Raw genomic sequence first — 27829 nt, 5'->3', positions numbered from 1 at the left:
AAGTATAATCAACTTAGATGCTTAAGTCATTTAAACTTAAATTGCATTAAACTGACTTAAAAGAAGTTGAATCTTGTAAAGTTGAAAATTGCTTAACTTACTTTGATAATTTAAAGCAATGTAAAAACATGTTGTTATAACTTGTTGATCATATATATATATTTTTAGCTTTTATTTTTATATTTTAATTTTAATTTAGTGTGTTTTAATAAGTTTGTTTGGGGCTTTTGTCATTTCTATTATTAAAAAAATATATGTCTATATAGATTTTATGTTTTTAAGTTAAAATTTTTGTACTTCAACCTAAACTTATTTCAGATTGTTGCCAAGGCAACATTTAGAATTTTTATTCAAGTTTGTATTTCAATTTCAATTACAGAAAATGATTTTTAAAAGTATTAGTTTTAGTAAACAATATAACAATACTGAAGCAGAAAATGAGAATTACAAAACAAAACATTTCAAATGAATGAATTTCTTATGATGATATTTTATGTGTGATGCAACCAAAGTCAAATTCAGTCAACGTCCACAGTACTTTTTAGAGAGTCTCCATTTAATTCATGAAAAGTAATATTCAAATTGCAAAAATCATAATGATAATAATTTATTCACTGACTCACTGTAGATAGACAATTCTTTGGTAGTGAAGAAATATTCAAAATAAAGATTTTAGAAAACACACAAGTGCTAAATAAATCTGAACCAATACAAATTAATCAAAACACAAACACTGCTGCCCCACAACTGTTAAAACACTACTTTTTTTTAACCTGGTTTAAACTGTTAGTGTCATCGAAGTCTTACGTGTTCAATGTAACAAAAATAAGTGTCTTTCAATTACTGTGAGAACAAAAGGCAAAATATGGCACATTCTATACATCTGTTGACATATTACCAGGAGTCAGGGCCAACTAACATGCATTACATACCAGATTAAAAGGTTGAATTAGAAAGAACAAAGTTAAGGCAAAAAAAAATCTGCAAGCCTTTGAAACCAAACTACTGAAACCATTAGGTAAGACGTGTTTTTGTATTCACCGGGTACACAGATCCTCTGGAAAATGTTGCACATTATTGTGCTGGCTGATGGAAATGTCTGACTTGTTTTAATGCTCACTTTACAATCACACACTCATTTTTTTCACAGCTTTTTACATTTTCTCTTTTAGTTAACAAATCTTTTAAAACTTCCAAAATCCTTTTTTCATAGATACCATGGATAATTATTCATCTCTTACAAAAACATATATAAAAAAGAAACAGAAACATATATCATTAATATAGCATTGCTTGAAGACAGAAGACAGGAAAGCCACAAGAAGTGGACCAATCGCTCTTTTCAGTACACACGCCTATTGACTCCACCAACTCCACAACAAGTGCCACTGTATCAGTGAGGAAGGCAGCTCAATCCAGGTTTCCAAACAGAAACCCATCCTATTGGTGTGGTGTCAACACACCTTAAAGACACAACATTGATCCATTCGTGAAAGGAAACCTCAGACTTGATAAAACCAAGCAGGAACCAATCAGAATGCATATTTTTGCATTCGTCACACAGCTCACAATATGAGAAACACAGAAATAGACATAAAATGCTTAGAATAGGCAGAGAAAAACATGAGGTTTCAGCCTTCATACACCTTGTTTCATCATAGATACCTACTGTATATATTGTGATATCTTGAGGAAACGGTTGTTATTTCTCAAGGTTGGCCTTAAAGATAGAAAGTAAATGCAATTGCTTTGCTGTGCCGGGATTCTTAGTGAGCCAGTCTAAGCACTTTAAGTCTAGGGATGCAGTCCACATTGTCCACACAGTGCACAAGGGGACAGGAGGAGGACACGTTGATGACATCACAGCTACTGCAGATCATCTTCAATACTGACGCAAGAGTTCCATCATTACCGTTGATAAGATAAAGGCAACATGGCTGTCATTTGTTTTCTCTTCACACAGCTTCTTTCGTTCCCCTCTCACTCTCAGAGGAAGTCGTGTAGGCCACATGGCTGGGAAGAGATGTGCTCTTATGCAAATACTGACGAGGAACAGGAAACTATCCTGCACATGTGCAAAATATCCAGCAATAGGGAGGGTGGGATGTGTCTCTTTACATGTGGGCCAGATGGGATAATGGAGGCACATACTACTATGTGACAAGCCTTTTATTTAAGAAAAGGCAGAATTGAAGACCTTGAGATGCCTAAATCAGTTCTGACATGTTTTGAAGTCAACAAACTTGCCTTGCAATAGTTTATAAAAGCCCATTTTTTAGTACTCCACCCACTATAGTCTTTTTATGATGCCCGCTCAGATTCAAAAAAAAGGTCTGAGGTCACAGCGTGACCTTGCTGAGCCTGAGGGACAGACTGGCTCGTTGCTGCGTGCGTGGTAATGTGGAGCTGCAGCGACTGCGCAGCTGAACCGGCCTCCCCTCAGAGCCACGCAGACGCAACAGGAAGTCAAAGTTCGCAGACGTGCTCATGGCGTAAAACACGTTGGCGTTGTCAGGGATGACCAACTCTGGAGATAAAAAGAAACAAGATTGCAAACATGATGCATCATAACAAGCTTAAACAGATTAGAGGACTAAGATTTCAAAGACACAAGATCCACAAGTTTTACTGTTGTACCTCTCTCCTCAGAAATGACCTGCACCAGCTCGTAGTCGGCAGCCTGCTCACCCTCTAGATTGTGTTTGGCCATGGCTCGAGAGATCACCGCTGGAGTTTTGTCTTGACTGGTCAGCTGCATGGAGAAACAATCATTCGTTTTACAATTCTTCCCTTTATGAACTTAGTGCTATTTGCAACCAAGAATGATGATCCATTTGTGTCCTATATTATAAAAACAGTTATATATTTTCAAATATAAAAACCCATTTATACTATGCAACAACAACAGTAAGTGAGATATTAAAAAAAAACAGCCTGTGGTTTGCAAAATTCAATAATAGCCTGATTTATTCACACTGTACTACAGCTGAAATAAATTATTAAATTATTATCTGAAAAAACTTATTTGTAAGTTGACAGTGTTAATTCCCTCCCCAACAATTAATGTTGAATGTATAAACCAAAATAGGGGAAAAAATATTAAATTATTCAATTGTATATTATAAAAATAATATTTTTATATATTTCTTATAATATTTATTACCTGTTGAAATAATTCTAAAGCACTTTAAACTGATGTACAACATAAGGAAGGAGAGATGAACACTTTTCTCTTCACAAAACAATGTATAGATTTTAGATTTCTTTCTGCTAAAAATGAAAAGAATTTTGCCTAGACCCCAGACCACAACTTGAAAACTAATATATTATTTTTTTAAAGCATATCTGCCTGATTTTAAACACTAATCAGCAATAATAATTAAAATGTCTTAATATAATTAAATATATAAAGCAAGTAGGTAATCAATCAGTAACTAATCATACAATATTTGACCAATAATGGTCAAATATAATTTTAATATAAGCAAGAATAGATTACACACTCTGATAAAGTAGATTAATGTTATTCATCACTAACCATGATACTCTTGTAGAGGTTGCCGTTTCCCTGTTCGAGGCTTACTCGGATGATGCATGCATCCTGAGCTTGTGTGTTATAGGCAGGTGGAAAAGAGGGTGATGTGGGGGTCATGGGTGTCAGTGACATGGAGCGCCGATGGTTGCAGGGTGGCCCGGGCAAGGTTGGGGAGGCCATAGAAGCACTGGCTGTAGACGAGGACGTGTCCATGGAGTGCAATGAGGTGCAAGAGGAAGACTCGGACAGCTATTGTAACCAAACAGATGTGTGTTTAATACTTTCATTTAATACAACAGTATATCAAGAATTTTGTCATGATTTAGGATGTTTGTACCTTCTTAAGATGAGTGTCTATAGAGTGCGTGGGTGTCATGCCTTCACTCTCTGAGGGACTAGAGTCACTGGAAGACACACTGACTGAGTCCATGCTCTCCCCTGAGCTGCCAGTAGGAGGCGACCGAGGACTCTCTCTCACAGGAGAGCTTGTGTTTGTGGCATCGGGTCCTAAGAAGAGTCTAAAGAGGTTGGAAAGACAAAAAAAAAAAGAAATAAAATACCTAACAAGTCTTCCTCTTTGAATATGCATTACTGTTCAAATGTTTGGGGACAGTAAGATTGTCAATGTTTTTGAGAGAAGTCTCTTATCCTCACCAAGGCTGCATGTATTTGATTAAAATACAGTAATATGGTTAAATATTATTGCCATTTAAAATGACAGTTTTAATATATTTAAAAATACAATTTATCCCAGGAATGAAAAGCATTCGTTTGAAATAGAATTTTTAGAAATAGAATAGAAATTGTATTTCATTGGGTCTTAAGTATAATGCTTGATTGATTCAGATATTAAAAGTTTGGTTTTAGGTCACTCACAGGCTCAATCTCTTCACCATACTCTTGCGTGGTTTTGGTGACGTTGGGCTGTTGTCTCCCAATCTTTCGACTTCACACGACAGCGCAAAGCTGAGTGACAAACATGAGTGACCAATATTAGCACTGAGACTTGCACATGAAAAAGAGAGAGAGGAAAAAAAATGTGTACCTCTCCTCTTCTGAATGCTGAGGCTGACTTTTAAACCAGCGTAGAAATGTGGGGTCAGGGGTCAGACAGTAACTGTTGCACGCAGATTGCAGGAGCTTAATCTGAGCGATCACTTCAAACTCCTGTAAAGAGAGATTTTGTTCAACATTCCCACAGACCTAAGCGATTCAACAGATGTTTTGACTATAATAAAGACCAAATAATAAGGAATGTTGTACTTACCCTGCGCCGCTTTTCGAAATTAATCAGTCCTCCCTGTGAAGCACAGAAAGAAACTTTAGTCCAGATTCTCCACATGATTTTACTCGTGAAAAGTTTGATTACAGTGCTTGTGAAACAATCCAAAAGAAGGTCAAATAAACCTTGGTAATGAATACCTTACTGGTCTGGGAATGCTAGGTCAATAATAACACCAGAGATAATTCTTTATGAGCTTTTCTTTTACTCTGGGAATGTGTGGTGGATGAACGGCTGACTCACCTCCGCTTGGTCAGGCAGTGCTGTATCAAGCATGGTCAGATCGGTGAGAAATGTACCCAGGTATGGGATCGTCCCCTGCATGGCACCCTGGAAACAATATAGTTATGTATATTTTTGTCAGCTTCAACTTTTTAACACACAATATTTAACACTTTAAAGGAGTAGTTCACTTTTTAAAAAAGCTTTTGCTGATAATTTACTCACCCCCATGTCATCCAAGATATCCATGTCATTCCTTCTTCAGTCGAAAAGAAATGAAGGTTTTTGATGAAAACATTCCATGGTTTTCTCCATATAATGAACTTTAGTGGTAACCAAACGGTTCAAGGTCCAAAAGACAGTTTCAGTGCAAACTGCAAACTGTTCAAAAGGCTTTAAACGATTTCAGACGATGAATAAGGGTCTTATCAAGCGAAACGATCGCTCATTTAAATAAAAAAAAATAACAAAGTTTAAGTGTTATAAGCTCAAATGGTCGCCTTGCTCTGTTCTGCGATGCGCGTTCGTGACTCTCCTGTTCGAACTCATTTATCAAAATGACCAAATCTTTTTTTGTGTCATTTGGTTCATTCAACGAACAAAATGAGCAAATTTACTCAGGAAAATTTTCATTCATTTTGATGAACGAGTTCAAACAGGAGAGTCACGAATGCGCATCAGAGAACAGAGAAAGGGCGACCATTTGAGCTTATAACACTTAAACTTTGTTATTTTTTTTTTTTTTTAAATGAGCGATCGTTTCGCTTGATAAGACCCTTATTCATCGTCTGAAATCGTTTAAAGCCTTTTGAACAGTTTGTAGTTTGCACTGAAACTGTCTTTTGGACCTTGAACCGTTTGGTGCCCACTGAAGTCCATTATATGGAGAAAAATCCAGGAATGTTTTCATCAAAAACCTTAATTTCTTTTCGACTGAAGAAAGAAAGACGTGGACATCTTGGATGACATGGGGGTGAGCACATTATCAGAAAAGGTTTTTTTAAAAGTGAACTACTCCTTTAACTCTTGCTCTCAAATAAAGTAGGTAGGTATGCATACTATCTTTTGGGGCTTGTTTTACTAACTCACCATCTCTTTCTGCAACTGCAGTCTCTTTTGGGATTTTTTCTGGTGGTCTTTGGCACAGCTGTCAAGACTGGCAAATTTTGAGGTGCCCTCCTGAAGATCAGAGAGATGTCATTAGATTTTAGCAAGCCAAGAAGAACTGTTTTTTTTTTTTTTTAAAACAGTAAGTTAAATGGAGTTAACACCTTTGTTGGTAGCTATAATCAAATTAGCCTGAAAACATAATAAACAAACACATACATTTTTAAAATCATGCAAATCTGATTCCATCTGCACCTTTTTAGTGAACGCTAACTTACAAAATACCTCTGTGCAAAGAAAACACAACATAAGCAGAACTGTGAATGAAAGACGTGTGTGAGCTCACCCTCATTAGCAGTTCCCGGCTTGTAAGGTAATTATCCTGGTCGGAGAAGATATCGGAAAGCTCTTCAAACATCTGCATGCTGTCTCTAATGTAGCATAGTGGAATAAAAATAATTCAAGATTATGAATATGAACATGTCATTCTTAATAACAGAATACACTACACCGTTCAAAAGTTTGGGATCACTAAGGCTTGTTGGTTTTGGTTGGTTCACCAAGACTGCATTTATTTGATCAAACACATTTTAACCAGTGAAATATTGTTACAATTTAATTTTTATTTTATTTTAATATATTTTAAAATGTAATTTATTCCTGTGATGCAAAGCTGAATTTTCAGTATCATTACTCCAGTCTTCAGTGTCACATGATCCTTCAGAAATCATTCTAATATGCTGATTTGCGGCTCAATGCCCATTTTTATTATTATCAATGTTGAAAATGGCTGTCCAGCTTAATGAAGATATAGATAGAGATACAGTCTTTTTTTTCAGGAATCTTTGATAAAAAAAGAAAGCTTGAAAAACATTAATTTGAAATATTAATCTTTTCTAACATTGTGAATGTCTTTACTTTAATTTTTGATCAATTTAATGCATCCTCGCTAAAGAAAAATGTATTTAAAATAAATAAATAATAACAATCCGAAACTCGTAAATGGTTGTATATATCCATCTAGACACATAACATTACTGGTAAACATAACCAATATTATTAAAAGGATATGAATAATTTTAGCACCTTATATAGTGTTTAAAAATAGAGAAAAGACTGACAGGCTTGTTTATTGTTAGAACTTACTTGGCAACAGAGGCCCACGTTCTCTTCAGTCTGTAGATGGGGTTGGACTGCAGCGCCGACACTATGGCTTTTAGAGACGAGAAGTTCTTACGAATGCGACACTCCTGAGAAAGTTAATCCATATTTACAAATTTTCTATTACAAATGGGCCTAATTACACTTTATCCGAAATCTTTTGGGAGGCTGAATGACATTATTATGTCTACTTTGGTTTATCTAGATCTAATCTAAAACAGTTATGTCTTATTAGATTAGGTGTAACTCTTTACCCAAATGCAGAAAATATGGTAAATGCCTTTTGCAAAAAAAAAAAAAATATTACAGATAAACATCAGGCTTTGATTTTGCCAGGAAATCTAAAGTGTTGCTAGAAAATCAAGCGACACTAAAGTCCTGCAGTTCTCAAACACCAGAGGTCATGAACATGACCATTAAGCTATTTTGGCACCATTCAAGCGTGTCTGTGTTGGGTTATGCACCTGTGCAATGTCAATCCAGCGCTGGATAATGCGAGCACGCAAATGTGGGCGTATCTGACGCTGGCGAAGGATGGTGCTGACCACACATGTTGTTACTGCATTAAATTGGGTGATGGTGGCACGTATGGTGGGCGCGCTCTGTTTGCCGTCCTTTTTATCACGCTGAGACCAGATAGAGCCCAAACAGTGATGAGGAACCACTCTCTTAAATAGCAGCTGTGGAAAGAAGAGTCAAAGAATGAGCAAAATAAAGTTTGCATCATTACTATAGTATGGAAGCCCTGAAGCACAACATAAAAAAAAAAACTAGCATTTTGAGATAAAAGTCAAAATATTTTGAGATTAAAGTTGAAATATTTTGAGATTAAAGTCGAAAATTTTCCAGATTAAAGTCGAAACATTTCGAGATTAAAGTTGAAATATTTCGACTTCACAAGAGCACTTCTTTACACACACACAAGTGTGCTCTGAGTTAGTGGACGTGCACTGTTATGAATGCACACACTTCTATTATCGTAATGTTTCGACTTTAATCTCGAAACGCTTCGACTTTAATCTCGAAACGCTTCGACTTTAATCTCGAAACGCTTCGACTTTAATCTCGAAACGCTTCGACTTTAATCTCGAAACGTTTCGACTTTAATCTCGATTTTCTCTTTAATGCTAGATTTTTATTTATTTATTTTTTACAGATTTTTTTTTTAACGTTGCAGTTCAGGGCTTCTGTCCTATATATAGCTTTCTCTCTCACCGCATCCATATAGGTCAGCTGCTCTGCTACAAGGTCAACTTCGAAGGAGAAGAAGTCCTCTTGCAAATCGATCTCCACTTCCTCATCTTCCCCTAGGCAGAATGGGTTGGTGTACTGAAAGCCTCCTGTAACAAATAGACAGCAGGTGTTTTTGTATGCACAGGAAGACAGAACAAACATGAATAGACAAAGGAGGTATAAAGTTCGATAGAGGTATGGTTAAAATAATTAATCCGGATATAACTTGCCTTCAGACTCATTCTCAAGACTGGCCTGGACACGCAATTGTTCTAGCAGACTCTGAGCCCGACGCATTGGCTCTGAGCCCGGCATGGCCTTCTGCAGGAAACCCAGCACACGATGCAAACTCGGATATGATGGAGGTTCCTGGAAGTCCTCTGGACACTGATCCAACCAGGCTCTCAGAATAGAGGCCAAAGCACTGGGGGAAAAAAAAAGAAAAATAACACATAGATGTTTGTATAAACCAGAAAAAAAACAGATGGCGCAAACTAGTGATGGAATCTTTCATAGTACACTTTAACTGGAACTCTGTGATTCATGCAGCAACCAAACACCATTAATTAGTTCCCTTTTATTCCCAATTGCTTGCAAACTCACATACACACAATAGCACAGAGTTTGACCTCTATTTTTAAGTTTGATCTCTATTCTTTGGAAATGAAACAACAAAACACAAGAGCTCCCAGAAGTCACACAGATAACCACGACAAAGACACTTACGTTCTCACAGCGACTCTGCTCTCTCCAGTCTGACACTGGTTACGCTCCCCCTCACAATCCTCAAAACTGCCATACCTGTGAAATAAGAGAGAAACCAGCCGGTGAGCATGCTGACAAATGGGAGTAACCACTGTATAAGAACCCAAAATAAAGTATAAAATATCAGGCATGAAAGTATGAAATAAAAATGTAGGATTCCTACATTTTCAGACAAATAAATTACCATGATTTTTCCATGACTTTCTAGTTATTTGCGATGATGACTATTATGCATTTTTAAAGAGGACCTACAATGCCCTTTTACAATTTCTTGATTTCTTGAAGTTTTCATGCTTGAATTTAAATGAGGAATATTGTGTCGTGTACGTTCTAAGTAGAAAATACAAGACTGCAATTGAGGCGTTTCAGAAGTTCAGGAACAATGCTTACTGATATAGAGAATAACTCCCATTGGAATGACTTTGTGCATTGTAACTTTCATGTTCAAAGAGCAACATTACACACTAAAATAAGTTCAAAATCTAAAAAAAAGCATTAAAAAAAAGTATTGTTTTGACAATAAAAACTACAATAACTTTTTATTCATTTCCAAAACATTTTGTCAGACCTGAAATTCCCTGATATTTCCATGTCTTCCAAGACTGTTGGGATTCCTGTAGAGCTTAATCGACTGTGTTTAAGTTAATACTTTGCCAAGATGGGCATTTCTACTTGCTAAGCTGATGACCGCAAGGCTCTTGCATGTACACAAATCAAATGTGAGCATTCAAAACAGCCAGTCAGAATGCATTCAGGTTTCTCTTGACATTTATGATGTGTATTAACACATAAACATGCACACACGTGTACACACCTGTCCAGCAGCAACTCCAGGACATTCTGTGTGGTGGCAAAGGCCCTGTATGTGGAGAGGAAGATGCTGGTGTAGGTCAGGTCATTATCACCGAACGCTGTGAGGAGTGTCTCTACCAAGCGCTCAAGTGTCCCCGCCCGGATACTCCTGATCTTACACGTCTCCAACTGACTGACCGTGTGACCTGGGGGCAAGCGGTCGCCCTCTGCCTGAGAGAGGAGAGAAAAATGCCGTGAGAGAAATATAAAATCAGTTGAATTATTAAACACGCATCCAAGTATCGTGCAGAGAAACAGAGGGAGAAAAGCAGAAATAAACAGGGCAAAGAATGAGACCTTGGTACTGCAAGCACGCTACAACAGGAAACTCTACAATCTGCTTTTAATCAGAGCAATCCTCCTCCTCCCTCTCTGAGAAACGCTGGAAAGACGGCAGACTTTTTAAAAATACTTCATTAGTTGAAAAATATAGTTATGTGGTTCACAGGCCTATGTGATTTAAAGGTTGGCCACAAAAAGGTGAATATTATAATTATTATAGTTAATTTAAACTAAAACTGGATCAAGCAAAAAAAAAACTTTATTACTTAACTGAAATAAAACAAAATACATAAAACTCTATCTTATTTTATTTCAGCTAGCTGTCAAGGCAACATTTCTGATTTTAACTAATAACTAATTAAACTAAAACTGAAATAAAAAAATAATTAAAACTATAGACATTTTAAACTTAAAAAAAAAAAAATTTTTACTACAATTAAAATGAAAACAGAAAATAAAAAAATTTAAATTAAAACCCCAGACTCAAAATATTAATAAAAACTATAATAGTATCTCAATTATACAAAAGTAACACTGTATCAGTGGAACAGCAAGAATACTAACCTTTTAAACGAACAAATAATGTGAAAACTAGGTCAAACATTAAGGACCGTGACCTCTCTAAAACAGAGCCCCAACTGATGCCGAATGTAAAACTTGCTTTCATTTAATTGTAACGTCAATCAAATCTGCATTTAAATTTTTACAGCATGAGTACTGTAAAGTTAACTTGCTTTTGAAATCAGCATTATCATGAATGTCATATTTATGAAATTAACTGTTTTTTTACAATGTAGAAACATCTGTGTTACAACAAACTAAAGCCCTATGGAAATCACGTCAGCTCATAAGTGCTTTGTTTTCAGAAGGGTGTTGACAATATGGAAAAAGTTATTCAAGGTTAAAGCAACAGATTATACCATATTCACCGTTGTAATTCGGAACGGAGCCATAACAGCATGGCTGGCTTCATAAAATAACAATGTTGTATGAACCTTGAAGCTCATACAGCAAATTTTTGGTTGAAAACCTTTGCAACAGAGAACTGAGTTTAATGTTTTCCAGTCAATAAAAACAGATAATAAATAGCTATCACATTGAGGAGAACTGTTTTTATCCATACAATTAAAGACGATGGTTGACAACATGATTTAAAAACATTTTTCAAAAGAAATAATGGATGACATAAATGTGAGTAAATGATGACAGAATTTAAATTTTTGGGTGAAATATCCCTTTAACCAAGCTTTTACCAAACAAACAACCGTATATACAGTTTCATGTGTTTTTTGCAACGCCATAACCATGAAGACTAATGACTAGAACACTATAAGAACCCCACAAATAAAATACTTCCGTAAACCATAAAAAGCTTTAAATGGTCACCCTTAATATCCCCTACTGTCTGGCCGGCCCAGCATGGGCAACTGAAGTGTTTCTTTAAATAAGAGTGGAAGTGCATTCAGATCAAAGGCCTCCGCTCACCCCCAGCCATCTTGCGCCTTTGTTAGCCGCCTGCTGGATTTGAACCCTCTTTAGCGTCACGTTGTATATGGCTCCTTCCTCGACCTCCTCTCCCCAGTCCTGCACAGAGCTCTGTAGATGGAGAAAGCAATCAACGTCACGCCATTTGAATGTTGTGGACTAAAACGGGGGAACAATATGTCTTAGTCCGGCACAAACAGGAACCGTACTTAAATTTTAGTATCAAAAAAACTGACAGACATGATGGGGTGTGTGGAGGAGAGAAAATGATAACTCATTTGAAGGAAGGAGACACAGAGAGAGGGGGAGAGACAAGAAATGAGATCAGAGCTGGCATGGGGTTTTAAAAATCAGCCTAAGAGCTTTTACAGATTCTTAATAGGGAAAGATTTCTCCATCCAGCCTTGGAGTTCAAGAACCAAACTCAGAGAAGTCTATAAACATACACACTCATATGCTTTCTCAGGCAGACACACACAAATACAAACAGTATAATGTGGTATACAGCATTAAGTGTCTGGATGAGTGGAGTCTTTCAGGCTGTGCACAGCTTAACGTTCATATTAAACTGTCAGACAGAGGATTTTGATCTGAAGTCAAAAACAATAATGTAGAGATGTGATATATGAAACCTGGATAGTCTCTCACATTCAAAGTATCTCTGTCTATCATCTCCGTTAAAGTCAGACCTTTTCTTCGATGTTGTGATGTACGTCTGAGTGAAACGGGTTGGGGTTTACAGTAATGCTCAAAGGTTTACATATCATTTGCAGAATCAGCTAAATTACTTATTTTAAGAAGAGGGATTTTTGTGAGGAACATTGTGCAGTTGAACTGCTCAGAACAAACAAGGGACTCAACCATTAAAAAACAAAGGGAAGGGTAGTGGATCATCCAAGTAATGACAGACTATTAAGAACCAAGGGTGAGTAAACTTTTGAACAGGGTCATTTTTATACATTCAGCATTTTTTGTCTCGTGGACTATATGTAAACATTTTTTTTATGTAAAATATCTTATTCAAATGTTGAATTTTGTATGATCCCTATAATTTTGATAAAATCATTAACAATTTGCAGATTCTGCGAGGGTATGTAAACTTTGAAGAAAAAAAGACAAATGATTGGATAAGTCCTGCATACAAAAGCAGAGAGAAGCCTGTCGTTTCACCGGAAGATCCAGTTAAGACATATTAATTTAAAAAAATAGCATTTTTTTTTTTTATTAAAAAGACTTAAAAACATGCATGGATGAATCGTTCACGATAAGGTCTTCAATCCACAAATGTCCACAAATGTCCTTATAGTGCAAATAAATGAAAAAAGTAGGCATAAAAAATGCTTTAAATGAGGGAAAAACTGCCAAATGAACAAGACAAAAAAAAAATCACATTTAAGAAATTTTCTCTAAAGACTATTCTTACTCTTTTTATGCAATTTCATAAGACATTTTTATCTGAAAATTGTTTTGCAGTGAGCGCATACTTAGGAGACTGTGGGAATGAACACAGATGCTTAGGTATTATATAAACGGTTACCTTAATGCACAGATTTTTTACCTAAATTAATGTGTGAAATATTTCTCACTAACAACATCACCAGATTTTTTTCCCAAAAAGATTCCAGAAGTCTAGAAAAAGTCAGACTGCACTATGGAATTATGGCCTTGGAATTACTGTTAAAGTCCAAAGACCTTATTGCCTAGCGTGTATGTCTATGTGAATTCAGCCAAAGCCATCTTGTGACCTCTCAGACCCTTTTTCAATGACAATTTTTATTTATTGTGTACCCTCCAATCTTAAACAGTTAGTTATATGGGTGTATGTATGTATTTCTACAACGCTTCACTAGTTTTAAAAGAACATAATCTGTACATTACTTTCAAAGTAACCAACCTTGACATTTAAAATATCGGCCTACTGAGTCTTTTCACTATTGCAGTACATCCAGACTACGTCTGCACATTTATGCAGCTGAAAGAGTAACTGTCCCTGGAATGAAGCGGATCAGTCTGTCTTTATTTCCCGGGCCGTTTCCTGTACAGTGCGTTCAGATAAATACTCAGCTGGATGAGTCATGCAGTTTGCACTCAAAAACAATGGTAGGAGGTCTGCATACCCGCTGCCCGGACCCTGCCGAGTCCATAGTCTATGCACTGTGCTGCTCCTTTGTGCTGGATGAAATGTTTTCCAAAGCGGCTTTTAAAGCCTGCTCAGCAGCACAAGCAGATATTGGAGAGGGTGGGACTACATATGAGGAAACAAAATAGTTTTTTTTCTGAAATAAAACAAGCTGAGTACTAGTATTTGTGACCACATGTGGTACGAGTAGATGGGAGCTCTATAAAGTCAGTTTTATTTATCAGGTTTATTTTAACTAGTTTTTTTTTTTTTTACATTGTTTTGTAAATTGTTTTACTGTGTTATTCTTATTTTATTAATAACCATATTTTATTAATATTTGCCCAATATAATATTTTATTGTTTTAAATGTATTATAATAGCAATGCCAGTTCCAAACTCCCAAGGGATATAAAAACATGAAGATGCTTTCTATCCATTCTATAACATGTAACTTAAATATTCGCCTCTGATAAACAATAAAGTTAATAAACTTTACTATTATACTTTATGTGGTCAGAAGTTGTCTTAAAAACACATGTAGACGCATGTTTTCATAAAGAATAATTTAAGTCCAGAAAAAGCATCACAACGAATGGCTGTGGGACATTTGAGCACTTTGTTTAGGTCCCTCAAACTCCAGTAAACAAACATTGAAAGGATGCTGACCGTTATCATCACAAACAGAGACGTTTTCTACCCCCTAGCTTGTAAACAAATACAACACAACCCCAAAGTCCATGAGAAACAATCCCTCACCGATAACAACAATAACAAGTGGGTTTAAGCCCATCTGTCCTCTTTGTTTTCGTCCGCAGAGCCTGGAGGCTGTTCATCACAACAGTAGAAGTATTTCTAGAGTGAGAAACTAACGGGAACCTCCGCCTACATGGAGACGATCAGATCCAAAGCCAGCGCGTGTGATAAACAGACGAGTGTGATACAGTATTGCAGTAAAATATAAACTAAAGGCATTATTTGTATTCCCCACGCCCTCCTCCTCCTCCAAACTCTTTCTTTATCCTCCACTCCAAGCTCTCTATCCCCCTCCCTCTCCCCTCTTTCTCTCTAGAAGCTCAAAGCCGCAAAATCAACAGTGTGGCAGGAGGCAAACGCAACTTCTTACCATTTTAGCTTTCCAAGCGAATTTCATGGTGAGGGCCTCTCTCATCGTCCGGTAGCGGCATTAGAACACAGCCCAAGTCCAGCGAGAAAGGGTAAAATGTTTTCAAGTATAGTACAAGGCTACGCAGAGCTATCCTGTGTGGATTGTCCTCCTTCGGCGCACACACATAGTCCGTCACGGATGGAGCCTCAAGCTGCCAGTGATCGTGCTGTCTCTCTCTCTCCCTCTCCCTCTCTCTCTCTCTCTCTCTCTCTCCCTCTGCTCTGCTGTCCACCCCCGCTCAGTAAATGACACAACTCCGCCCACTGCGCTCCCGCTCCCTCCCTTCCTCTTTAGTCTTTTGATTTATATTTCTTTTATTAGTATGGAAAATTATGATAATATATAATAACAATAATATAGTATATAATAACTAAATAACTGCCAGAGAAGTTAAAGTGACAGTCCACGAAAAAAAAAATCTGTCATCTAAACATCTGAAACACAAGTAGATGTTTAGCTGAATGTTAAAGCTGTTTCATTTTTTTTATTTATTCATTACTTTGTTTATTTTTCATATAATGGATGGTGACTGGATGCAGCTGTCAAACTCCCAAAAGGTCAAATGTCAGTGCCATGTGGGCCAATTATGGTATGGTGGAATTTGTAGTTTAGGAGAACAATTCATTAAAAGGCTTATGGCCACAAATTGCAAAGATCATAATAATAATAATCATTATGCTATTGAAATAAAAGATGAGATATTTTTTAATCCTTGAAATGGCCCTTCTTCTGATGGGGCTTCTTCTCTCTCTCTCTCTCTCTCTCTCTCTCTCTCTCTCTCTCTCTCTCTCTCTCTCTCTCTCTCTCTCTCTCTCTCTCTATATATATATATATATATATATATATATATATATATATATATAAACTTTTTAATTAAAAACAGCAAAATTTGACATAAAAAGTTAATAGGCTATCACTGTAATATTACTATTGAAAAACAGTTATGTTATGTTATTATTGTTATGTTCTTTCCTTGCTCTATTTCCCTGTTAAATCTGAAGCATCAAGCTAGAATTCATGTTTAGCTTCTGTGTACAGTAAAGCCCACTTTCTTTGATTTGACAGGCCATATCAATCACTTTGACATTGACAAGCAACATCCCAAGTGGAGAGAGTAATGGGGTGCAGCAAAGCAGCACCAAGAATATAAAATATTGAGGGATCAATTTGGCCATTTTTAATTACTGGAGAGGGATCTGTCCCCATACGGTGGTAACAGCCCTAATTCAGAGACAATATGAGGAAGGCTGACGCTGTATTGTCTAGAAGGGATTTTCCCTTTAATCCCTTATGTGCAGGACGTCTGGGTTTTCATTTGTATGATCGCAGGAACCTAGTGGATGAAATTAGCAGGTGTCATGTGGGCCTTCACACACACAGACACACTTGGTTTCTCATACGTCCAGCTATGTAAGCTTTGCCATAAAGAATCAGTGTGATCATTCAAGCAGCCACAGTGGGGAGCTCAATAGAAAGCTGGTCAATGTTCTTTGCCCTTCAGTTCTATGTTAACAAGACCGATGGTGAGATCATAAACGTCAAGGGCTAGTTTTATGAAGACAGATTCTCAAGCTAAACACATTTTACAGGCAATCTTGTTCAATCACAAACATTTAAAGTTTATATTATTGACTATTTAGACATTCAGCAGAGAATATTTAAACAAAGAATTACACAGGAGAGGGTGGCGATAGTACAATTATGGGCTTGATTTTGGGTGTAGATGTGCATATGAAAAAGCCAGTCAGAAATAATGGTATTACAATATGGTTGCATTAGTTAACATTAGTTAATGCAACTAAAATGACCTACTGTGACAATGAGCAACAGTATTATAAATACTTGTTGTAACATTAATAAAAATCCAACTGTTCATTGTTAGTTCAGGTCCATTAAATAATATTAATAGATATAACTTTTGATATGTATTAATAATTAACTAATACTAAGAATTATAAATGTTTTATAAATGTCAAAACACTAAAAGAAATTTACATTTTTATGTATCTCAATTTGCCAGTAAGCTATTTTTTCCTAAAGTTTGCATATTTCTTATATCTTCTGATTTATTTGGAGTTGATGGACCAGTTCAAATAAAAATGAAGAAAATGTATACATAAAATTTAGATAAAATTACATTTTACAAAAAACTGTTCTGAAGAACATCATAGAACTATTTTTTCCCCAATGTTAAAAGAAGCTACTTAAAACATCAATAATGATAAATAATTCACTTTAGTTTTATATGGTACATTTAAAGGTTTCTTCTGAAGGCACCCTCCAAATAAAACCAAAAAGTCTAGTCCAAGAGCAAATAATCTATCATTTCCATTGACATTGGAATTTAATCAAGCGCTATATTCCCTGTGGTAAGTCTGCATCCACAAATGTAGGCATCTGACTTGTTGCCTCGCTGCTTTTTTAGGTAATGACTTTGCAAGCAGCAAACAGACTTCTGAAGCATGACGGTTTAATGATCTACAGCAAAAAAAGAGAGAGAGATATTTAGGGATTTCTAGAAAGTAACGGTAATTTCTCACTAGAAATGACGTAAAAAAAAAAAGTAGAAAATGTACATTTATACACAAACTGTCATGCTGCCTCCAAAAATCGATCAGATGAAGTTATCAGCAGGAGACAGGAAGTGAAGCTAACATTGGATTCGAACCGGCCCTCATGCCTCCTTGGCAGCATTTTTAAGCTTTCGGATGATCGTGGCTAACGTTCTGGAAACCAGGACCAAGATTGTATTAGTAAAAGTGTGTGCAAGTAACCACAGGAAAACTCAGACAACCTATCACACGACTCCCTCAAACCACACTTACTCACCCTCACCTCCACGCACCATTAGCTGTCTACAGTCACAACAAATTCAATAAAGTGAAGTGTGTTTAAGCAGAGTCCCCCTCGTGTTCAGGTCAGAGAGGGCTGGTCAGCGAGGGCAGCGGGGCTTGAGAGGGGAAACCCTCATTCTCTGAGATCTGCTCTAGTTCCCAGGCCGGTTTGACTGGGTGTCCTCTGCTCGGCTGTTCCTCGGGGGTTCTGGGAAGCGTGGAGGAGCAGTGGGAGAGGTCGTGACCTTATGGTCCCCCTCAAGGGACAGCTGTTTGCTCTCAAAAGGGAGTGATGTCATTGCAGTGCACAACAACAAGGCCTGACAAATGGCAGGCGCTTGGGCTGGACCCGGCTGACGCACACACACACACACACACACACCTATGATCTCATACACAACTATAGCCCTAGGGAATAGATATAGTGTGTGTATCTATGAAATAAAAGCACAACACCACTACATCATAGTGATGCCAATCTCTAAAGGAAACATACTGTATCATTTGATAACATGCAAGGTGTGGGAAAATATAAAAGGTTAGAAGGTCGTTATTGGAAAATGTATTGATCACTGAGCTGTTTAAGCAATAGTTTGGCAAAATTAAAATTGTATTATCACTTATTGCCCTTGTTTTTTTTTTTATCTGTTAAATTATTTTCTTTCTTCTAAGAAACGAAAATGTGAAAATGTTATTTAATAGAGTATAAATAAATAAATAAGAATAAAAAAACTAGTATGCGAGTTGTGCATTTTAAGGAAATTTATAGGTGCACATATCCATCTCACAACAGATTTGACATCAGCATCATTTGTTTTTATGTGATGAACCACTATTATAGTACTTTTGTCCTGTTTGCGTGAAGCGTAACAGCCCTTTTTTACCATTCACTTTCATCGAGTGGAAAAGAGCAGCATGAACATCCAGCCTAACACCGCCATGTGCTCTGTGAAAAAATTAAAAAATCATTTATGTTTGGTAAAACGAGGAGTGAGCAAATGATGGCATATTTTTTTAATTTCTGTGTAAACTATCTCTTTAATTGACCAGGTTTAATTTGTGTTTTAGTTTCAGGTGGGGAGGCATGGGGGGTGGGCTTAGAAAACAGGCTTAAAGGGAATCTTAGGGGGCATGTTTAGACCCCAATAGGGAGGCTGAGGTCGGAGATCTGTCCTGTCGACACCAGTAGAGACATAGCGAGTCTAAACCTCCCTGGAGTACAATCACAGTCTCCAGTCAGTCTCTCCTCCTGTGGTGGACTCACACACGTAAACACACGCACACACACACACACACACAGGGCCTGTGAAGCTATGGAGGACATCAACATGAGTAACGAGAGCACTGTTATTGCACCACTGTGGGGGGAAAAAACACACATTCCAGGAAATCTCCCACTTCCTGCCTGCAGCCTCACAACTCTATGTGCCAGTCGTCATTGTACCTGACCGGCGGGCCAGTTATCATGACTGCACTGCCAAAGGCGCTCGCAAAAACCTGAGGGATGAAGAAATTGCAGCCGTAGGCCGTTCTGTGTATGTATAGGGAGATTTACGGTGAGGTTTTAGACTGCTGTGTTGCACTAGCGTCACCAGAAGAGTTATAAGCTGCGCTGACGCAGGCAGAGAGAGCTGGAGATAGAGGGCGCTGGAAGGAGACCTTCAATGGTACCGGATCTCCCTGTCTTATGACATGCCAGCCAACACAAGTTCTTCTTGTTATTTGCAGACGTGAAGTCTGATAAAAAGCTCAAGATTAACTTTAATCTGTGATTCACAGTTCTCAAGAATCTGCAATCCCTTGTTGTCACAACTGTGATCAATTCCGTTATGCGGTTTGAAAATGCATAATGAAACGTTACCAGAAAGCAACACTCTAATGGAACAGAAATCACTGCATGTGTTTGTAAAATCATACATTTAAAAAAGATGCTTTATGCAGTATTTATTTGATCAAAAATACATTAAAACGTTTTAAAGCTACTGTGTAACTCTTTTTATTCTTAGCTAAAAACACTTAGTCCTTTCAAAAATATATGTGCTCATTAATGTAGATTTACTTCGTTCAAGTAATAAAGTATTCTCGTGAGTGTATAATATGTCATTGAAAATACGTAAGGTTAAGGGGTTCTAATGTCGGTCGCCATGTTGATCCACCATCTTGAAAGTACATTAGCCAAAGAGGGACATATCCGTTAATTCAAGCTTCGCCTTTGCGTTTACGTTTGAGTTAACACTCATGGAAGAGGTCGAACTGGAAGCCATGTTAATCTTGGACTACATTGGCCACCGTAGGAGTTAAAACGAAATCGGAATTGAGAGGAACAGAAACTAATATTAACTGGATGATCATATACCTTTTCACCGCTAGATGGGGGTAAAAATCACACAGTGTAGCTTTAATTGTGAAATATTATTAACATTTTAATAACAATTTTATACAGCACTCCACTCCATCTGACCTTGCATTTTCAGCATGATGAATTCTAAATACTTAATTAAACTCAAAATGAGTTTTAAAAATGCTAAATAACTATTTGTTAAATTGTTGAATTAAACATGCAAAGAGGTGTATGTACTAGCTTATATCGTGTTAATGCGTACTGTCTGTTTTGTAAAAAAATAGTATAGGCAGTTCAGTACACTATTGCAAACAAAACAAAGCATTTTTTTTCTTCAAAACAGAGCATTTCCTCTGTTTTCTATTTTTTTTAGTTAGCTGTTGTATTTTCCACCTTATAAATCAAGACAGCTTAATATTGCAGTTGCATTAGTAATCAACTGACAGAGATGAATGAAGAAATGAAAGTCCTCGAGTTGCTCCTGGGGTTTTCAGATGAAAGAAAACTGAAACAAGATAAAAAAGAAAGCAGCATCTTCCCCATTGAAAACCATAAGAAGCAGGCAAATATGCCACAGAAGAAACTCTATCATTGTGAAATATGTGGTAGAAATCTCAGTGTCCTCAAACAGCTGGAACTTTGAAGGACTAAGTCACAAAAACACACTTCCCAGAAACCGTGCGCGCTCGTGTGTGTGTGTTGATGTACTTCAAAAGTTTTGTTTTACATGCCCAGTAGAGGGCAGTGTGACACGATTCTGCTAATCTGGTCAGAGTTAGCAAGTAGCAACTTCAACAAGAGAAAAGAATAAACATTTTTTATGGCTTTTTCCTATGGCTTTTTTTATGTTTTATTGTTAAGAGTTATTATATGCTCCAATGGTAATTTGAGTGTTTTACACTGTATCCAATAAGTCACCCCCCCTTTTGTTAGTTCTCATTCTCTCTTATTCAGTGTGATGCAAACTTCTCCGTCATTTACCAGCAGTGTTTTCTATCAATCCTATTTTTATATTGTTTTTCTACATTTGTGTGACACATCTGGGTCATCTGTTTTTAATTAGTAGGCATTCACCGATAAAAAAAACAAAACACAACACATAGCCTGTGCATTAATCTATATCAGCCCATTCTCACCCCCAAGGCGTCACTTAACTGACGCCTTGGGAAGCATTTGGACATGCTTCAATATCTGACGCTTTAGGCGCCCTTTAGCGTCAGTTAGATGACGCCCTAGGATCGCGTGTACCCTACCCCCACCCCACACCTAAACCTAACCGCGTCCTCTAACTGACGCTTTCCTTTAGCGTCAGTTAGATGACGCCGTAGGATCGCGTCATGTAAGTGACGCTAAAGGGCGCCTAAAACGTCAAATATTGAAGCATGGTCAAAGGTGACGCCTTGGGGTGAGAATGCGTTGTCTATATTGCCTAGCAGTCCCTTCAGATGAACAAAAAAATCTGTTGTTTTTTTCAGAGGTCTGTCTTGTCCTGTGTGTATCATAATAACAGAGCCTGGCAGTATCTGTGATATCATAGACTGATACAGCAGCATTAAGATTAATATAATCATTAAAGCATGGGTTTTATATTCTCAGATCGGTCAAAAACATGAATAATCCTGGATGGCATTCTTTAATGACTAATGTAGTGGCCAGTTGTTTGCAGCATGTTGTTAATCTTCTCATCTGACCTAGAGCTAATAAGCTTTAATTAGCCAGTGTGGTCAGTCTGGTTTGGGCCCCCACGTTGGCAAAACCATCTGTCACAACAGACAGATAGATCTGATGGATGGAAGCTCTCTCAGACAGTCTATCTGACTCTGATTCTAGTGATTCTGTCTATCAAGAGTGTGTTTGCTGACCAGAGAGTTAAATAACTTAGCCAGGGAACATCACTGGGCCTGACGTTGTCTGCTTGAGTCTCAGCCCCCTTCCTTCCTTCCATCCATCCCTCTCTGACAGAGGGGGCAGTAAGCCAGGCCACATGACACGGATCAGGGAAGAGTGAATGAATGGGGGGAGGGAGTTGTTTTTTTTTTTCTTTTTAGCTGTGTGAGGGCTGTGTGTGTTTGTTTAACTGTAGTGACCTGAATGGCTCCACACCTGTACTCTAGCAGCTAAGATGATTCACAGACCTCCCAGATTACTCAAGTACAATATCTTTACAGTACCTCTTACACACACACACTGTTCCCTCACATTTGCACTCACCGGTGTACCCTGCTCTAAACACGTGGGTTATACATTTTCTGCATCAGTTGAGTGATTTGCCCACTTTGGACTTCAGCCTGAGGTGTCAGACTGAGGATGACAGCAGTCATATGATCAGCTTTATTAACTTGTTCCATTGTCATACTCATTGAACCAAATGTTCAATAGTGCAGTCATGCAAACTGACAAATCTATGGTGAGTGCTATCCATTATAATACTACAACATCTAAAGAGCATGTCATATTAGGAAAAGCTCTCTATATACTAAAATTCAAAAGATGTTATTTAAAAATAAATCACATTAGAATAATTTCTGAAGAATCATGTGACACTGATGACTGGAATAATGGCTGCTGAAAATTCAGTTTTGCAATCACAGGAGCTATGGCTGCGAAACGATTAATCGCAATTAATCGCATCCAAAATAAAAGTTTGTGTTTGCATAATATATGTGTGTGTATTGTGTATAATTATTTTGTATATATAATAGACACACATGCATGTATATATATAAGAAATATTTGCATGTATATACTTTATATATATTTATACAAAATTAACATTACACATAAATATAAGTATTTGATATATTAATAACACATTTTCTTAAATATATACATGCATATGTGTGTATTTATAATTATACACACTACACACACATATATTATATAAACACAAACTTTTATTTTGGATGTGATTAATCGCGATTAATCGTTTCACAGCCCTATAATTAGCTATTTTAAAATCGAAAAACAGTTATTTTCAATTGTTTTTATGGTATTTTTTAGCAAATAAACACAGAGCATAAGTCCCAACCTTAAACTGAACTTTGAAAGATACTGTATTTGCTAGAAATATATCTTTGCAACATATTTTATGTAGAATTTATAACAATAATGTCAAATGCATAACAGAAAAGCAAATGTTTAAGTTTGCATATGAATTGTATGTTAATTAATGTAAAATGATTAGTCTCAAAGCAGCCCCAGTAAGTTAACAATATTGTTATGCCCTGATTTATGCATTTTTGAGAGCAGGGAGGGAACAATAAATGATCAAGGTGAGGGAGAAGTAACTGGATTGAAACATAAGCCAGATTGGAACCTGCATCTCCCACATGAGCACCACATCTCTGCTGAAGCACGAACCACCATTCATGACTATATCACTGATGTAAGCTCTAGGCCTTGTGCTTTCTTGTTACCAGTTGCAAAACATACTGACACTGAATTATTGAAACGAATTCTCCATCCCAACGAGTGACTCACTGAACATAAGCAAAGAAACAGTGACTAGCAACCAACCATCAGTGTCACTTTCCAAAAACACACACTAAAGAAAAATCACGAAAAGAGAAGTGATGCAGAAACAGAGAATACTTAGTTAGCGATTCCTATATTCAGCATAATTCCAGACACGCGCTTGCGGCCTGCGCAAAGCTTCCTCAATGTGTGATACTGACCCATATTGACTTCTGCAGAGTGTGTGTAGCAACAGGACTGTGTTGAATATATGAGTGCATTGACCCCAGTCCTTGATCACTTGACTAAGGTTGTGGCGAGGCTTTGCAGAGTCAAGCAGAAAACCAGCTGCAATATCAGCATTTATGGCGGGTAGAATGTGCAGGGAGGGACGAAGAGCGTCATGACCCTTGCATCTTGAACTTTGGCCACCATCTTCATCATTAAGGCCACAAAAACAAAGCCTTAAGGCCATATAAACATTTTACAGCCAGGTTTTGTAACTGTAGCGAGGCAGGTTAAGGATAGTACGTAAAGTCGTAAAATGCTATAAACGTGGAAGCAGAAACGTTAACTCTCTCTTGTCTCTGAATGAGCATGAATTGTTTTCCAGTTAGAAGCGGTAGTGGAAGAGAATAATAATCGCGTGAAGTTATTCTGAGATAATTTGGAAATTTGAACTATGAGAGGGAGTGAGAATGTCATGGCTGAGGTGAAGGGTATAGCTGGGGGTCCCACCCGACATTATCCTGAAATGAGAGTTTCAGGGCTGTGGGACATTTGGGAGACAAAGTCATTCTGTGTTGGTCTATGTATGTGCGCATATCTGTGGGTTTGGTATTTAATTGAATGTGTTTGAATGGATATGAATGAGTTCATGTGTGTGTGAACTATGTTGAATATGTGTGTGGACTGGACTCCATGGGTGAGCGTAGGGTAAAGTGATGAGGGTGCTCTCTATGGCCTCACTGTCAGAGAAACAATAAGCTGTCAGAGGAACAATACTCGGAAACTCTCCAATGTGAGAGGAAGAGACTTGAAGCAGGAAGTTGGATAAGGATGAATCTCTCTCTCTCTCTCTATGTCTATGTCTATTCTCCATGACCGTTATATACTACCAGTAAAAATGTGTGCCATTTACATTTCTCAGGCTTTTATGCTTATCAAGAGTGCATTTAATTGATCAAAAATACAAGTAAGAAAAATAATAATATTGAGAAATATTATTACAATTTAAAATAACTTTTTTTAATTTTAATATATTTTAATTTATACTTTATTTTGTGATGACAAAGCTGAGTTTGCCATTAAGCCATTACTTTTGAATGGTAGTGCATCGCGGAACTGTTTTCAACCAATTTATGCTGCAGTATAATATAAAAGTGTGTAAACAAAACTAGAACTTTTTTACTTTCTAAAAAGTTTACACTATTATTTATAGATTTTTTTTTTACTATAGCCTACTAGTAAAAAAAAAAATAGGGTAAAGTGATGAGAGAACTCTCCATGGCCTCACTGGCAGCGGGACATATTTATTGTGTCAAATTATTTAGCCTACATTTTATTTTTATTACGTATTTATTGAGAATGATATTTTAGCCTACTTATTTTTGTATCACTTTTTTTCTATTAACTTTTCTACAGTATTGTTCTGACAAATCTGACTTTTTTTGTTGACAAATCTGCTATTTAGGTTAACACATTTACCTTTGTTAAAAAAGAAGCCATAACATGAGATGTCAAACACACGCTCACATATCCTGATTCCCTCACCATCTCCCTCTCTCAGCATCCGCATCATTTATAACTCCACCTTACTGCCCAAATCTGTGCCCTCCCTCCAGCGAGTATGTTAATGCTGAGTCTCATTTTGTTTAATACAATGACATTGTTTCCCTGAATTGAAACACCGTTCTGGTCAGTGCTGGCTGGTCAGACAAAGTCACCAGCGGTCAACTCCAGTGAAAAAGTGCTGACAGAGTGAGCTTTTCCAGCTCTGAAACCCCCACACACCATGACCACAACCACACACACCCCATCCATCCTCTTAACAAATTCTGCTGGTCAGTGTGTCTATGTGGCCAGACAAATCTAGGGGCTTTCTTGAGGCAAACATTCATTGCTGTTTTTCCTTTTCAAATGTCCAGAACTCTTTTTTTTTTTAATGTGAGCCAGTCCATTCAAGGAAGCTGAATCATCTTGAGGACTGTTCACCTCTAAAGATGATTCAGCTTCCTTGAATGGATTGGCTCACATTCAAAAAAGAGTTCTGGACATTTTAGTTAAAGTTAACTTTTTTTTGCTAAAGTATAAAAAAAAAAGTTTTCGCAATCATGGAATATTTCTCTGAGGAATTTTAATCTAGTACACGTTTTGTTTACAAAAAAAAAAAGAAAGAAGAAGAAGAAGAAGAAGAACGTTATTTAAAAAAAAATAGGCTACCGGAAAGAACGGCCATTCTGTGTTATTCCGCGGCATCGCCACACTAGCCTATCTACACCGCAGAACATAGAGCGACCAGTTTAGTCCGATTCTCGAATGAATGATTTATGAGCCGGTTCTTTGAACCAAATCCATACAGCGCGACCACTGGGTGGTTGAAATCCCATTCCCAGTTCTTCTTTGTGAACCAAAACATAAAGCGGTAGGCTATGTGTAGAGTGATTCCCGAACAAATGATTTAAATGCCTTAATCTTAAGACTCTAATATGTCTTAATGTAGTAGGCTAAGCTAAGTAATTTTTTAGTGAATCAAACGAATCAAATTTACTGAGCTATGTTGCATGGCTCTCTAAATGTAAATCAGACTGGTTGTCCACAAGTTAGCCTAAAGATTGTAGGCTATAAAACAAGTAGCAGCCTTGTAGGCTACTTAAATTTAAGTAATTAGACAGAAGTGGGCCTATATTTTAAAAACAAATTAAATATATCAGCACATATCATTTGTTTAATAGGCTATAGCCTTGGTATGTTTATCAGATTTATGCTGCTTCTACACTCTAAAAAATGCTGGGTTGTTTTAACCCAAATTTAGGTCAAATATGGACAAACCCGAAATGTTGGGTTAAAAATGTAATGTAAAAATTTAACCCAACGGCTGGGTTAGTCCATATTTGACCCAAAGTTGGGTTAAAACAACCCAGCATTTTTTAGAGTGTAAACACCAAGTCTAAGTAGCAATTTCTTCTGCAAGCATAACTATTGCAACTTTCAGACTGCTGAGTACAATTTTATTCTTTGACTTCAGACTAAAAGCCAAACACAAATTAAGTTTAATGCAGATCAGTTAACTGACCATTTAACTTTTGATTCTTCTTCTCATCATCCCAAAACTCTTAAAGACTCCAACAACAGAGCCCAACTCGGATAAAGTCCACTTACATGCTGTTGCGAATAAAGTCACCCTAAGCAAGAACTATAGAGCAATGATAAACCATCACAGCAGCCTTCAACACACATAAGTGACTGACCCAGTTTTGAGGGCTGCTCTCCGGTGACCGTTGCTGGTACCTCTGCAGGGACACCCCTCCATCTCCATCTAGGTCCAGGTAGTGTGGGATGGGTGGCCAGGGGAGCAGCGATGCCAGCGGGTAGTGTGAGATCATGATGCCCGTCCAGGTTGTTCACACATACTCAGATCTGATGATGAACACTTGTGATGAAGGTCTATGTGTGTTTTCTTGTCTGTCTGTCTCTGGAGGGCATTCCCACTTGTGGTCTTCCAGAGGGTGTCCTTCTGTCCTTTTGAATAAAGTGGAAACAGTCTGACAGATCTGTCTTTAGAAGTCCACAATTGCTGTTTCCCAACACGTACAAACAAAGTCTCTCTCTCAACCTCAGTCTAACTCGAGAAGAGGTTGGCAGCTTCTCCGCTGTAGCCACATGAGTGATTAAAGTCTATTGTTTTTCCTCTCTCTCTCTCTCTTCAAAGAAGGAGGAGGGCTGAGCGATAAGCCCTGCCCCTGCACTAATACCAAGATTGTGCAGAAA

The 27829-nt window shown here is 37.3% G+C and overlaps 1 protein-coding gene across 2 annotated transcripts; it reads right to left on the bottom strand.

The window, feature by feature from the left end:
- Window positions 1–535: 535 nt before the first annotated feature.
- Window positions 536–27738, bottom strand: rgl1 (ral guanine nucleotide dissociation stimulator-like 1). Of its 2 annotated transcripts, none has more exons than XM_039677023.2 (18): window positions 27310–27738; window positions 11925–12035; window positions 10120–10328; window positions 9267–9341; window positions 8771–8964; window positions 8523–8647; window positions 7772–7987; window positions 7293–7396; window positions 6493–6577; window positions 6129–6218; window positions 5061–5147; window positions 4803–4835; window positions 4581–4702; window positions 4412–4501; window positions 3873–4053; window positions 3539–3784; window positions 2638–2752; window positions 536–2527 (listed from the first exon to the last, which is right to left on the bottom strand). In XM_039677023.2, the coding sequence occupies exons 1-18, from the start codon at window positions 27442–27444 to the stop codon at window positions 2340–2342; spliced, it is 2406 nt and encodes an 801-aa protein (XP_039532957.2). In that variant the 5' UTR covers window positions 27445–27738; the 3' UTR covers window positions 536–2339. The 2 variants fall into 2 exon arrangements, with proteins under 2 accessions (XP_039532957.2, XP_039532964.2); XM_039677030.2 differs by lacking the exon at window positions 27310–27738 and adding an exon at window positions 15170–15398.
- Window positions 27739–27829: the final 91 nt, after the last annotated feature.

Source organism: Pimephales promelas, chromosome 14 (assembly GCF_988280905.1).
Source record: "Pimephales promelas chromosome 14, fPimPro1.hap1.1, whole genome shotgun sequence".
In the NCBI taxonomy this organism is placed as follows: domain Eukaryota; kingdom Metazoa; phylum Chordata; class Actinopteri; order Cypriniformes; family Leuciscidae; genus Pimephales; species Pimephales promelas.
The sequence above is the reverse complement of the archived record's forward strand: the minus strand, read 5'-3'. Positions and strand labels throughout refer to the sequence as shown.

Coding starts and splice junctions, on each gene's coding strand:
- rgl1 (XM_039677023.2), bottom strand. CDS start 27,444: ATGATCTCACACTACCCGCTGGCATCGCTGCTCCCCTGGCCACCCATC. Junction 10,329..11,924: donor AAGGCGCAAGATGGCTGGGG/GTGAGCGGAGGC, acceptor CTCCTCTCTCAG/GCAGAGGGCGACCGCTTGCC. Junction 4,502..4,580: donor CAGCATTCAGAAGAGGAGAG/GTACACATTTTT, acceptor TTTGTCACTCAG/CTTTGCGCTGTCGTGTGAAG.